At 59.1% G+C, this 13,758-nt stretch overlaps 3 protein-coding genes across 3 annotated transcripts in view; 2 read left to right on the top strand and 1 right to left on the bottom strand.

Annotated features, from left to right (window-relative positions):
• The first annotated feature begins 579 nt into the window (after positions 1-579).
• Positions 580-5,959, top strand: NLRX1 (NLR family member X1). The gene is made up of 8 exons (XM_009882465.1): positions 580-700; positions 911-971; positions 1,378-1,475; positions 1,682-2,298; positions 2,765-4,179; positions 5,032-5,118; positions 5,229-5,480; positions 5,635-5,959. The coding sequence occupies exons 1-8, from the start codon at positions 580-582 to the stop codon at positions 5,951-5,953; spliced, it is 2,970 nt and encodes a 989-aa protein (XP_009880767.1). The 3' UTR covers positions 5,954-5,959.
• An 855-nt stretch (positions 5,960-6,814) lies between these two features.
• On the top strand, positions 6,815-10,311 carry PDZD3 (PDZ domain containing 3). Its single transcript, XM_009882481.1, is given in 11 exon segments — positions 6,815-6,988; positions 7,635-7,725; positions 7,728-7,805; positions 8,019-8,230; positions 8,360-8,546; positions 8,639-9,055; positions 9,243-9,439; positions 9,618-9,788; positions 9,908-10,093; positions 10,095-10,141; positions 10,197-10,311. Coding segments are annotated over 11 exon segments (1,875 nt in total).
• Positions 10,312-10,896: 585 nt separating this feature from the next.
• CCDC153 (coiled-coil domain containing 153) overlaps positions 10,897-13,758 on the bottom strand; it is a 3,019-nt gene continuing 157 nt past the window's right edge. Inside the window, exons 2-6 of the mRNA XM_009882464.1 lie at positions 13,032-13,097; positions 12,304-12,423; positions 11,618-11,710; positions 11,102-11,232; positions 10,897-11,025 (exon numbers count right to left, since the gene is read on the bottom strand). Coding sequence (XP_009880766.1) covers positions 10,897-11,025; positions 11,102-11,232; positions 11,618-11,710; positions 12,304-12,423; positions 13,032-13,097 — 539 coding nt within the window. The remainder of the gene's footprint in view (positions 11,026-11,101; positions 11,233-11,617; positions 11,711-12,303; positions 12,424-13,031; positions 13,098-13,758) is intronic.

The following is a 13,758-nucleotide window of genomic DNA, read 5'->3' as shown; positions in this document are numbered from 1 at the left end:
CCAGGATTTTGTGACAGTTTGAGGAGAGCAGTTGGTTTGTTCTAATATAAAGCCCTAAAATGTTAAGCCCTCTCCCCAACACTTTTATTCTCTCAGTTACGATAGTTGTTATAGCTGTACTATTACAGCCGAGTCCAGTGACTTTTGGCTGCTAACAGGGAGGAGATCGTCCTCAGCCCCTTGTGCCCTCAGTGAATTAAGTGGCTGGTCCCAGCAGAGGCCCTGGGGGGTGTGGGGGGCATGCAGACTTGCCTGGCAGGTTGAGTACCTCCTCAGGACCCTGCTTTGCTGCCCTCTTGGCTGCAACCCCCCGGTGATGCCCAGGTAGGTCTGTGAAGGGTGCTGATGGGGAGTCTGAGGCGGGACGTGCTTCTGCCAGGTCAGCTCTGCTCCAGCCAACCAGCCCACTACTGCTCCCCACAACCGGTAGGTTTGTGGGGTCAGATGTGGGAGGAGGTAGTTCCTGATCCAGACATCCCTGGGCTCAGGTGGGGCTAGGTACAACCTCAGGCTACAAAGATGGGCTGGTCCAGACACTCAGCTTGCCTCATGGGCTCTCCTCTCTCTTTCAGGCAGAGAATGTCACGGGCCATGCAATGCCAGGGCTGCCTGCCCTGGGGCAGCTGGATGCAGTTGTGTCAATCCCTGCCAGGGAGCAGGGGGACCCGGAGTGTGTATCTGTGTGCTGCTTCAGGGCCAGGTGAGCTGGGCTCTGTGCTGGTAGGACTGTGACCCTGAATCTGTCCTGCCTCCAGGGAAGCCCTGTCCCTGGTGGACACAGCTGCACAGTGGCGCCTGTGTAGTCTGTGGATCACCCCAGCAAGACGTGAAGCCAGTGAGCTTGATGGTATTAGCTCTGCTGGGCTGGAGAAGGCCATCTTTGACCATGTGCATTCTTCTTCCCCCTCAGGCGCTGCAGGCAGCACCTTCCTCAGGAAGATCCTTTGTGCAAGCAGCATCTCCCTCCCCAGGTACAGTACCACACAGCTGGGGCCTGGCCCATTCTGCCCTGTGGCTGTTCGCCACAGGATCTGGGTGGCCAAGCTGGCTGCCTTGGCACCATCGGGGCTCTGTGGGCAGAGATGCTGCTTTGCCTCCACCTAGAAGAAAACCCAGACCCAATTCCCTGCTTGCTCTGAATTCAGCCCAACTTCTCTGTCTTGCCACGGGCTTGCTGGGGATGCACAGTGCATGGCTTGCTGACCTGCCTTGAGTTCCCGGCCATGCCCTTGTCCCTTGGTGCAGGGGACGGAGGAGGTGACCTGGCTCTACTTAGTATTGCCATGGTACTCACTGGTGATCTGCCCACCCTGCCCCAGGCAGGGCTTGGAATTGCTGCCCCTTGCCCTCCTGGTGACACTCTCTCTCCTCTTGCAGGGGCTGTGTTCGCTACCAGGGAGGGTCCCAGGAGCGCTCTGTCCAGCCCAGCTCCTCTCGCCACGGCCTGTCCCAGCTGAGGAATGTGGCCTCTTCTGGTAAGCTTGCAGCCCTGCATTGAAGAGGATGGAGGGTCCTGCACAGCAGGTTGGAGGCAGCTGCTGTCTGGGCAGTGTGACGGTTAGCAAGAACTGGGTTGTGCCCTTTCTGCAGCCACCTCACTGCAGTGGCTTGGAACAGGCAACTTCCCCAGTCCCTTGCCACTGAGCAGCCCTTGTCTTGTTAAGAACCTCCCTCTTCCTAGATGCCATCAAGAAACACCAGAAGAGCCTGTCTGCATGGTTCAGCCACCAGCCCAATGAAGAGAGGCAGTTTGGCCCTTCCTTCTCACTGGATGCAGTCCACGTGGACCCAGTGATCCGGGAGAGCTCCCTGGAGGAGATCCTGAAGCCCTCGCCTGACCTAACCATCCAGAACCAGCTCCAGCAGCCCTCCAGCCAGGTTATCAGCCTTCAGAACCTTTTTGATGTGGATGCCTGTGGGCGGCAGGTGAAGAATGTGGTGCTGTATGGCACTGTGGGCACGGGGAAGAGCACCCTCATCAAGAAGATGGTGGTGGACTGGTGCCATGGTCTCCTACCCCGCTTTGAGCTGCTCATCCCCTTCTCCTGTGAGGACCTGTCCCATAGTCATGCCCCCATCTCTCTGAGGCGCCTCATAACCAAGAAGTACCAGCACCTCCGGGATGTAGTGCCAATGCTGGGCACTTCCAACCTCAAGGTGCTTTTCATCCTAAATGGCCTGGAGCGCCTCAACTTGGACTTCCGTCTGGCTGGCACAGAGCTGTGCTGTGACCCCAATGAGCCTGTGCCTCCCTCTGCGATCGTGGTCAACCTGCTGCGAAAATACCTCCTGCCAGAGGTCAGTGTTTGCCTCCATCTCCTTCATGCTGGAGAAAGGCTGGGGGTGATCCCTGGGGCATTGCAGGCATGGCCATTGTGCTAATTGCTTGTAGTCCAGCTTGGCTATGAGTGAACAGGCAGCCTCCATTGCTGGAGGGACTCACCAAGGTGGCCTCATGTCACTGTTATTGGTTTGTGTCTGTGAGATCTTTGGTGAGGCCTGTAAGGCAACGAAGGCAGTCTGCTGGGCTGTGGTCTTCCAAACTCAATATATGTCTAGCAGGGGATGGAGAAAGATCTTCTGTCCCCCCTGCCTGGGCCAGATTTGAAACAATGCCCTTTGGCCAGCAACTTCTTGAACCCCAGCCCCTGGGTGGTGTGATTCTTGTACACCTATATGTGGGTGATGCACTTGGGACCCTGCTGAGCTTAGATCAAAGCCACAGAGGGAGCACCTCCAAACTCACCCAGCCCTCTGCTTCCAGGCCAGCATCATTGTCACCACGCGCCCATCTGCGGTACGTCGGATCCCTGGCAAGTATGTGGGCCGCTACGCTGAGATCTGTGGCTTCTCTGACACCAACTTGCAGAAGCTGTACTTCCAGATGCGTCTCAGCCAGCCTGGCTGCAGTGGAGAGAACAGTGTGGGTAGCAGCTCAGGTGAGCAGGAAAACTTGGTGGAGATGTTGTCGAGGAACTTGGAGCGCCACAACCAAATAGCTGCCGCCTGCTTCTTGCCCTCTTACTGCTGGCTGGTGTGCACCACGCTGCACTTCCTCTACTTCACCAGGACGGTGCCTCCCAGCCAGACCCTGACTGGCATCTACACCAGCTTCCTGAGACTCAACTTCAGTGGGGAGGTGCTGGACAGCACTGACCCCACCAACATCTCCATGATGAAGTACGTGGCCAAGACGGTGGGTAAGCTAGCCTACGAAGGGGTGATGTCCCGCAAGACCTGCTTCTCAGAGGATGACCTGCAGCAGTGCTTTGAGGTGGAGATGAAGACTGAAAGTGAGCTCAACCTCCTGGAAGTCTTCCGCAGTGATGTCTTCCGCTTCTTTCTCACTCCGTGTGTGCAGCCAGGCAAAGAGCACACCTTTGTCTTCACCATCCCTGCTATGCAGGAGTACCTGGCAGCCCTGTATGTGGTGCTGGGTGAAAAGAAGACTGTGGCACAGAGAGTGGGGAAGGAGCTGTCGGAGATCATTGGGAAGGTGAGTGAAGATGTTGCAGTTGTTCTGAGTATCATCTCCAAGGTGCTGCCCTTGCGCTTTCTGCCCGTGCTCCTCAACCTGCTCAAAATCTTCCCTCGCTACTTCTCCCGGCTGAGCGGTAAGGACCGAGATGCTATTGCCCACACCATGGCAGAGGAGCTGTTCAAAGAGGAGGACTACAACAATGATGATGTCTTGGACCAGATCAATTCCAGCATCCTGGGTGTGGAAGGCCCCATGCACCACCCTGATGAGGCCCCTGATGATGAAGTCTTTGAGCTCTTCCCCATCTTCATGGGTGGGATACTGTCCCGCCGTAACCGTGCCATCCTGGAGCAGCTAGGCTGCTCCATCAAGAACCTGGCAGCCTTTGAAATTGCCAAGGCCATGAAGAAGACAGTCATCAGGAAGAGCCGCAAGGGGCTGCCCCCCTCTGAGCTGATGGACTACCTCTTCTTTCTGCATGAGTTCCAGAATGAGCGCTTCACAGCTGAGGCCATCCGCTCCCTCCGTACAGTCAACCTCTCATCCGTCAGGATGACCCCTCTCAAGTGCTCTGTCCTGGCATCTGTCATGGGCACCACGTGCCATGAGGTAGAGGAGCTGAACCTGACCTCCTGCAACCTTGACACGAGCAGCTTGAGAATCCTCTTCCCTGTCCTGCTGCGATGCAAAGCTCTCCAGTGAGTACCACCTTCTTCTGCCCTTGGGCAGTATTCAAAAATTGGGCTCCCCCTCACCTCTGCCCATGACACGAATACCCTTGGAGCCTGAGCATGGCAAAGACAGGGAAGGGTATGGATGCCCTTGTTTATTCTCGGTGCAGACCTAGGGGACTACAGCTTCCAACATGCAACAGTCCTTGAGCAGCCTTGCTAGGGCACTGCATGCTGGAACTTGCAGTCCCAACACACCCTCCTATAGGACTCTGTGGGAAGCTGGTACCACAAACTGGGCTGCCAAGTCCCCTGGCAGACCCAGGTCCCTCCCATTGCTTGGTCCCCTGGAGCCACCCAGCATCCCCCTGTAGCTAGCTCTGCTGCTAGTAACTCAGGGTGGGAGATACGCAGCCCAAGGGTGGGAGTCTGGGCTGCGCAAAGGGGTGGGTTGCGTTCCAGTCCATTTGTGGAACTGCAGTCTTCCTGTCGCCCAGGGGGTGGCGAGCCGTGCTCAACAGAGATGGACTCGGCTGTGCAGCGGGGCTGTGCAGCACTTCCTTCCTCCAGATGCTCAGGAGGGCTTGGTGGGGTCCTGATCCCTCCTCAGGCCTTCATCCATCCCCTGCGGACCCCACACCCCCTTCCTCTCCCTTGCTCCTCCTGGCACTGGCACTGGCTCTGGTGGTTTATGCTACCCAAGCTCTGGTGCAGTTTCAGTATGCTCCCTTTTGGAGAGGAAGCCTTTCGTGGCCTTGTCTGGGGAGCCCAGGTAGGATGGCGATAGGGAGGGCCAGGGAAAATGGAGATAGCAGGGTTGCCAGCCCCACAGGTAACAGCCATTTCGGTCCTGTGACCCTATGTCTCGCTCTACAACAGTCTGCAGCTCAACAGCCTGGGCCCTGACGCCTGCAAGGAAATCCGTGACCTGCTCCTGCATGAGAAGTGTGTGGTGAGCAACCTGCGGTGAGTACTGCCTCTGTCCTTGCATGGAGCTGTCTCTGCTACCCACCATGTGCCCTGGCCCTGGGCCCCCTGGCCAGCCTCGGCATTGCCCTGAGCTCCTGTGTCCACAGGCTGGCAAATAACCCCGTGGGGGAGCAGGGGGCTCAATACCTGGCCGAGGCGCTGGCAGGCAACCGCTCGCTAACCCATTTGTCCCTGCTGCACACCGCACTGGGGGACCAGGGCACCGAGGTCATTGCTCAGCACCTGGCTGAGAACCAGCACCTTCAGGAGCTCAACCTGGGCTACAACTCCCTGACGGACACAGCTGCCCTGCACGTGGTGGAGGTGGCCAAAAAGCACGCAACTCTGGACAAAGTGCAGTGAGTTCACTCTGCCCCATCTCTTCCCTCGTGCAGGCAATGCCTCTGACCCAGTGTCCCTCCCCGTGGCAGGCAGCAGGGAGCTCCTGTCTGTCTCTGTGTCCTGCCTCCCAGCCCTCACGAGGTCTCCTGCTCTTTTTCTCTCAACCCGCAGTCTGTACTTCAATGACATCAGTGAGGATGGCAAGCGGGCACTTCACAGCCTGCGCATGGACCGGGATGGCGTCAGGGCACTCGTCTTCCTTACAGCAGGCACCGATGTCTCCGACTACTGGTCCAATATCCTGAACGTGGTGCAGAAGAACCTGCCTTTCTGGGACCGTGAGCGGGTTCGGCAGCACCTTGCCCTCATCCTGCAGGACCTGGAGAGCAGCCGGAGACAGACCGCCAACCCCTGGAGGAAAGCCAAGTTCCTACGAGTCGAGAGTGAGGTCAAGAAGATGCTGGGGAAACTGCAGCATGGGACCCTCTAACTTGCTCTCCATCCACCCAGCCGGGGAGGGAGCAGTGCTCCTGGGGAGGAAACGCTGGAGTGTGCCCCAGCAGCACATCCCCTGCACCCTTATCCGCGTGGAGATGCCTAGTGGTCGGGTGCTACCAAGGCTGTCAAAGGTGCTGGGTATGTGGGGCTCAGCCCTCATCTGCGGGCAAGGCTGAAGTGGGGGAGAACTGTACAGAGTCCAGGCCAGGAACAAATGGGACTTGTTGTTCTGGGCTTGTAGAGACCCAGCCCCTGCACCCTGGCCACAGCTGGCCTGGCCAGGAGCCACAGCAGTGGCAGAGGGGCAGGACTCAGGCTTTCTTGTGAAACTTTTGGTAGCATTAAAGTGCACCTCTGTTTCCACTGAAGCACACTAGTGCCAAGACTTGATCTCCTCTGCGGGCCGTTCCTGGGGGAGGAATGCGGAGGTGCTGGTGCATCCGTCCCTGCAGCAGTTGGAGTGGAGGGCTCTGGCCCTTCCCCATCTCACGGGGTTAGGATGGGGCAGCCCACTTCTCCAGCCCATGCTAAACCAGTTGGTCTTCCGTACCATAGGCTGCCCTTGGTGGCAGCTGGGAGCTGGGACACCAGATTCTGTTCCCAAGCTGGGTGTCCCAGGGTGCTGGTCCCTGCTCCCAGTTCTACTGGGTGCGGACTGGCAATGCCCCAGGGCTGGGAGGGCAGGGGAGACATCAGGACTGTTTAACCATTAAACCTGGGGCGTCTTGGAAGAGGCGGGGACAATTCCCTGCCACTTCATTCTGTACCTTGCTCCCTCCTGCATTCCCTGCAGCCATGAAGCAAACAAAAGGTATGTGCCGGGGCAGTGGGGCCAGTGGAGACCCTTCCCCACATGCATGTCTCCAGGCCCTGCTTCCGCAAGGAGCAAAGCAATGTCGGAGCCCAGGCAGGCCATGGAATGGAGCTAGAGGCATCCAGAAAAATGGGGGCGCTTGGCAGGAATCCCCTCTCCTTGGGTTTGGGGGTCCTTGTGCTGGAAGGGGTGGTGGGGGTGGTTTATGGGGAGGTGCGCAGGGGAAGGACTCCGTCTCCATCTCCTCTCTCCAGCCAGCTCTCTGGGGCTCTGGTTACCCTTCCATCCCTCACTCAGAAGCCCTGTAAACCCCCAGGACTAACCTCCATCTGCATACCGCTGCCTGGCTCTACTTTGCCCCAGTGCTGCATGATCCCGCTGGGCTGGGCAGCGGGTGCCCGTTTTGGACCCAAGCAGCAGGTGTCCTACTGTTTTGAAATGCAACGCAGGCAGAGGGGCTGGGGTGGGGGGGGGGCTGCGTGGACTTGGCAAACCCACCTCACCTGGCGTGGCATGCTCAGACTGCGAATGGACAAGCCCGGAGTGCTCGAGAGCGTGGGGTTGGCTCCTGGCCCACCGCCTCTGGCACTGACCTCTCATCTCCCTCTGCAGGACTCGAGGGTGACAAGAAGTCCATCATGTAAGTGCTGAGCTCCCCCTGGCCTGGGGCTTCCTGGGGCTCATGGCCCCACAACTGAGCTGTGCTGGGGCACATCCTCAGCTGAGGTGGTGTGGGTCACAGCTGCCAGTCACAGCTGCCAATCCCAGCTGCCTGCCCCAAGAAGGTCTTCCCTGAGTTGTTAACCCAGGAGAGATGTTGGGGGCAGTCTAAGAGGGAGATCCCCTCCTGCCTTAAAAGGAGGCACTGGAGCTGTGGCCCCGGCTGGCCCTTTCTGGGAGGAACAGGGCTCCCCACAGCCATGCTGCTGCACTGATGTGGCCTCCCCTGCCCTTTATCATTTCAGAAAATTTGAATTTAACCCCAAAGATGGCATCGACAACCCTGCCTTGTCGCTGGCCGAGGACATGGGTAAATACCCTCACCTCCCCAGGGCATCCCTGTGTCAGCACAGCGTTCTGGCAGCTGGGCATTGCTGGGGTCTTGGGCTTTATCACATGGGGGAGCTGTGGGGAGGTGAACACATAAGGCAGCAGGGATGGGGAGATCCCAGCCCTGGATGGAGTAGAGAACTGGTGTTAGCATCCCTGCAGGGCCCTGCTTACTGGCTGTGTCCCCACGCAGATGGCGAAGGCGTGGGGGAGCCCCGCTTCTACCTGCTGAGCAAGGGCAGCATGGAGACCTTCGGCTTCTGCCTCCATGAGGAGCTGGGCTCCCGGGGCCACATCATCCGGCAGGTTGAGCTGGGGGGACTGGCCCAGCGCAGGGGGCTGCAGGATGGGGACCGCCTCCTCCAGGTCAATGGCTACTTCGTGGACCACATGGACCACCGCAGGGTAAGCTGGGAGCACCCCGGGGCTGTGGGAATGCAGGGCGTGGGACCCTGCTGCCCCCCAGGGCTCTGATCCCATAGGCTGGCGTTGGAGGTGTGCCCTGCCCAGGGTTCACAGCCTGGGTCCTTTCAGGTGGTGCAGAAGATCAAGGCCAGCGGGAACCAGGTTCTACTGACAGTGCTGGACGGTGACTCCTACGAAGCAGCCAAAGCCCTGGGCAGAGACCTGTCCCAGATGCTGCCCACTGACATGCGTCCGCGCCTCTGCCATATCGCACGGGACAAAAGTGGTTTTGGCTTCAGTGTATCAGCTCCAGAAGGTAAAGTAGGCAGCAGGATGTTGGTGCCGTGAGCTTCCCTGATGTATCACCTCACCTCACTCACCCCAGGTTGCTTCTTCTCCTCCCTGCAGGTGTGAAGGGCACCTTCCAGCTGTCAGTGCAGCAGGGTGGGCCAGCAGAGAGGGCAGGGGTGCCACCAGGCTCCTGGCTCCTGGAGCTGAACGGGGCCAGCGTGAGGAGCTACTCACACACGCAGCTTGCCAGAAAGGTGCATGCTCCTGGAGTGGGTTGGTGGGGGACCAGGGCTGGCAATGTCACTGAGCACCCTGCGTTTCCCATGCAGCTTAAGCAGAGCGGCAGCAAGGTCACGCTGCTGGTGGCGTCCAGTGCTGTGGAGGAGTTTTACCGCCTGCGGGGCCTGCGGATCACGGCTGCCTTGGCAGACACCTCCTGGCTCCCCTTCAAGGTCCGGGAGCTGCATATGGTGAAGGGTCCAGCTGGCTACGGGTTTCTGCTCAAGGAAGATGACTGCAGCTCAGGGGCCACAGGTGAGGGCGCTGAAGGGGGCGGTCTGTACCTGAGCAAGGCATGTCTGAGGGTCAGAAATAGGTGTAAGCCCTGTGCCCACAGCGGGACCCTGTCCCCACCTGCACACTGGGGTCAGCGGTGCTAGTTCCCTCTGCCTGAATGTCTCTGTGAACATCTCCCCACCCTCCCTCTGTCCCTCTGTGGCAGGCCAGTTCCTGTGGGACGTGGATGCGGGGCTGCCAGCTGAGCAGGCAGGGATGAAGGAAGGGGACCGTCTCCTGGCTGTGAATGGTGAGAGCATTGAGGGGCTGGACCACCAGCAGACGGTGCTCAGGATCCGTGCCCGTGATGACCAGGTGACGCTGCTGGTCATTGACCCTGCTGGTGATGAGTTCTACCAGTCGGTAGGTTTTGGGGACCCAGCATAGTCCCACCCTGGTTGGGGAGCCCTGGGGTGCTGCGAAGCTGCATGATGGGATGTGTATCTTGCTCCCAGGCCTGCACAATGAGGTCCTCTCTGGGGGACCTGGCTTGCCGTGAAGTGCCAGGAGCTGTACGGCAATCCCTCTTCTGTTCTTCCAGATCGGGCTGTCCCCTCTGCTGTTCTTTGAGGACAGTGACCCTGCCTCAGGCTCCCACATTCCCTCCCTGCCCTCTCCCAGTGGGTCCCCTGAACAATATCACATTGAGGTGGGACCAAAGGGACTTGGCTCCTGGCTGGTGGCTGCTGCCAACAGTATAGAGATCACACAGGTAACCTCTCTTGCCAGACCCTCTCAGCAGTGCTGCTCACAGCCCAGCACTGCTCTGAGTCCTGGTACCCTCCTGCCCTGCCTGTCCTAATATTTCCCTGGCACCTGTGAGGCTGGCAGGAGGGGCTGCATGGTCTCCTGGCCACAGGGGTCAGGCAGAAAGACCCCTCCAACCTGCCGATGGGGCAAGGGTGGAGTGGGCTGGGGTGGGTGGATGTGTGCTACCCACAATGTCCCTGCTGTGTCTCCACAGAGCCTTCGCCAGGAGGAGCACAGGAGGCTGCACCAGGCATTCTAGCAGCCCAGGACCACCCTGCCTCCAGCCAGACCACATCCAGCCCATGGGTCCACCCCGTGCGTGGCTTCCCGGAGAGCACAGCACTGCTCAGCATGGCTGTTGCATGGATAGTTGCTGTGTCTCCATGCCTGTGATGGGGTTCACAGCATCACACCTCCCAGAGACTCATCTCCACTGATTGAGGCTGGCTCCAAATTTTATTAACCATGACGGTGGCTTCTTGTAACCTGAAGACAGAACTGTGTCTTTGGCTGCCCAGGTACCTCCAGGGGTATCTAGGGACATTGCACTGAAGTCCTTGCCCGGCTCCAGGCTCTGGGACCACCCAGGAGAGCTGAGGCACTGCCCTCCATGCCATGACCCAGAGGACTGGGGAGCATGAGGCTCGGCTCAGACCAGGGCTGGCCTTTGGGCCATTGTGTGAAGGGGAAAGGGAGCAGTAGAGGCCAACGGGGTGCTGGAGTAACCCCCACCTCTCAGGTCTGCCCCTGCATGGACATCTCTTGTGCTCCTCCTCTCATCCTCCCTGAGAACCTGTGGGCAGTGGGTGCTTGCCACCCATCATAGCACTGTTTCTGCGTCACCCATTCGGGGTGTGATTAAAGTACAAATTCACACTGCTGTTCATGTGTTCATGTTATGGAGAGGACTGTGACTCAGCAGTACATCTCAGGGCCAGACAGGATCCATTTTCTCCTGCCTAGCCTGGGGCAGCTGGGGTGTTGGGCAGTGGATGTGGGAAGCTGATAGGGAGTGTGCTGATAGGGAGGTAGGGGCTGAGAGCCTGTCCCTTCCTGGGAGCCCCGGGGTGCTATATGTCCAGGGGGTTGAGGCCAAACTCCCTTAGGCGTTCCTTGTGCTCCACAGCGATGGTCATTCCTACTTCTTCCCAGTGCTGGCTGGCCTCTGCCATCTTGGCCAGCACAAGGTCCAGGCTACCCTGCTGGAAAAGAGGATGGTGAGGAAGGGGAACCATGCTGCCAGGGGGAGCCACCCACAGCCACATCCCCACTCACGTGGAGGATCTTCTCATACTCCCTCTCCATGGCATCGAGCTTGCCCTGCAGCTGGGCGATGGTCTTGTCCTTCTCTGCTAGTGCCTGGGTGGCAGTCTGCCGGATTTGCTGGCTCTCCCAGAGCCTGGTGGCTGTGGGGTGCAGGGACAAAAGGAGGGGACACTGAGTACGTGGGCACAGGAGCCTGGCACTGCGTGACCAGTGCACAGGAGGGTGCAGGCAGTGTGTGGCACAGCCCCTGCCTGATCCCCCTCATCCCTGGGGTGGCAGAGGGCTCTGGGGCAGGGGTGGGATCACAGCATCCCCTTTGCAGTCAGCATCTCCCAAGGTTGGGGGTGCACTGGGAACAGGGTCAGGCTTTGCCTTCAGCTACTGCCACGCTGACAGCACAAGGTGAATGAATCCCATCTCCCCTTGCCCCCTCCACCCCCCATCCCCCCCAAGTGCACTTTGCTGCCCTGGAGCAAACCCAATCTCCACCCACTAGCAAGGAGCAGGCGTGCTGGGGGACCATACCGAGCTGCTCCTGCAGGCTCTTCACCTTCGCCTCCAAGTGCTGTCTGTGGGCTGCTGTCTGCTTCTGCAGCTCCTGGTATTGCCGGGTCATTTCTGGGAGCCAGGGAAGGGAGAAGGGAACAAACGCGGTGACTATAGGAGAGACAAACAGGCAGTCCCTGTGCTTGGATCGCAAGCTGTGACCAGGCAGGGGCTCCAGCAATGCCTGGCCTGAGGGCTTCCCTTGCAGGGTGACGCGAGGGGGGGTGGGGGCAGGGGCAGGAGGCAGCCCTGGAGGAAAAGTTTTACCTCTCTGTCGAGCGTGGGAGAGTGAAAAAGAGCACGGAGTTTTGCATGTGGCAGAGACCGCAAACCTCTGGCTGAGGTTTTACCGCTGCTAAAATCAGCCCCTTCTTGAGCGCTAACGGAAACGGCAAGGCAATGGCTTTTGCAGGCAGGGAAGTCTCTGCCTCTGTGGTCTCCCCTGCCTGTGCCGAGTACAGGCGTCTGGGGTGCAGGGAGTCCATGTCCAGATCCTTTGCTGACTGCGTGGGAGGGAGCGGGGCTAACCAACAGCAGGGTGCTTTGGGGCTGAGCAGTCAAGGCCAAAGGGAGAGGTAGGGTAAGCACGGCTGGCTTTCCCCAGCAGCACCAAGGTGTGGGGCCCCTGCATCTGTCCCACTGCCCTCTCCCATCTCTGCCCTCACCTTCATGAATGTCTCGCTTGTCTTCCCGTGCCTGCTCCAGTGCCTTCTGCAAGTCCCACAGCCTCCGCTTGAGCCCTTCAATGTCAGCTTTTGCCTGCCAGGTCATGTCCCTCCAGGGAACTGCAAGCCAGACATGCACAGGACTGCTACAGGGACGATGCACTTCCTGATATGTGACCCACACCACGACCCTGGTGGCCTGAGCACCGGCAGTCAAAGGGCACCATCCAAACCACACTGGGTGGCTATTCCCTGCCCAGTACCTCCTCCGTACCTTGGCCCAGCAGTGACTTATTCCTAGCCTTTCTCTGCTCCCGAAGCCGGGGGGATGTGGATACCTCCCCAGCCCATGCCTGGCCCCAAGCCTTGCCTGAACCAGAGTGAATCTCATAGCAAGAAACCTCTGCTTCACTTCAGCCCAGCACTGTGCTAGGGAAGCATTTCGAGGTGGGTGCCCCACCATGGCATCCCTACCACCTCCCATCTGCTTTCATCATTGCTGCTCTCTTTCACTGCCATCTCTGCAGCATAGCTGGAGGCCAGCAGCTGCACGCCAGGGACTCTTGGGACAGCACAGGCAGCCCCTTGGGCTGCAGCCCACATGCAAGGGAGGCCGTGTGCCATCCTCTGGCATGACTTGCTGCCAGGAAAGGCTAGTCCCTAGGAATTACATGCAGGGCAGCAGGCATCCCTCACTTGCCCCAGCCCCTGGCTCCTGCAGACCTTACCCAGGTGCTCTTTCGGCGTGTCAGCCTTCAGTGCTGCTTCCGTGTACTTCTCTTCAGCTTGGCTTTCTGCAGCCAGAGGGAAGAAGGAAGGGACAGAGTCAAAAGCAGCTCTTTAAAGGGGCTTGGCCCAGGGACACCAAGGGCTGTCAAATGGCCCATGGCAAGCCTGCCTTGGGATGTTTGCCCCAGGAAAACTTGGCTGGGACACACCTCCAACTCAAACACCAGCACCAGGGCAGTATTTGTGCAGACACCTGTCAGACACAGAGTCAAGGTGTAGCCGGTTTTACTTGATGCGACTGCCCTAGAGAGATGCATGCTCATTTGTGACAGAGGGCTGGGATTTTGCAGTGAAGATGGGACTGTAGCCATGGCGCATAGAGGCTTGGGAACCCCTTCCAAACCCCACCCCAGATGCTCTTCCAGCCTGGCACATGCTTTCACTTTCAGAGGGATGTAGCAGAGGCTGGGACCTGGCAGAGCTGCTCTCTTTGACCTCCTCCCTGGTTCCTGCTGGGATGGAGGGTGCAGTGGGGTGCAGGGTGCTTCAGGCAGGGCACTGGACCCCCCTATCTGCTGTATCTCATCAGGTGTAACTGTGCTGCTGCCCTGGCACAGGGTGAGTGGGGCTGTGGGAGATGCAAGAGCTGCAGTCAGGCTGTCCTATGGGCCCCCAGTGCAATCCCTCCCCCCGGTGCTCCCAGCTCCCACTTCCAGCAGCCCCCAC

Source organism: Charadrius vociferus, unplaced genomic scaffold (assembly GCF_000708025.1).
Source record: "Charadrius vociferus isolate BGI_N301 unplaced genomic scaffold, ASM70802v2 scaffold1413, whole genome shotgun sequence".
Classification (NCBI taxonomy): Eukaryota; Metazoa; Chordata; class Aves; order Charadriiformes; family Charadriidae; genus Charadrius; species Charadrius vociferus.
Note: the sequence above shows the minus strand (reverse complement) of the source record. Positions and strands in the feature narration are given on the sequence as shown.

Coding starts and splice junctions, on each gene's coding strand:
- NLRX1 (XM_009882465.1), top strand. CDS start 580: ATGTCACGGGCCATGCAATGCCAGGGCTGCCTGCCCTGGGGCAGCTGG. Junction 1,476..1,681: donor GAGGAATGTGGCCTCTTCTG/GTAAGCTTGCAG, acceptor CCCTCTTCCTAG/ATGCCATCAAGAAACACCAG. Junction 5,119..5,228: donor TGTGTGGTGAGCAACCTGCG/GTGAGTACTGCC, acceptor CTGTGTCCACAG/GCTGGCAAATAACCCCGTGG.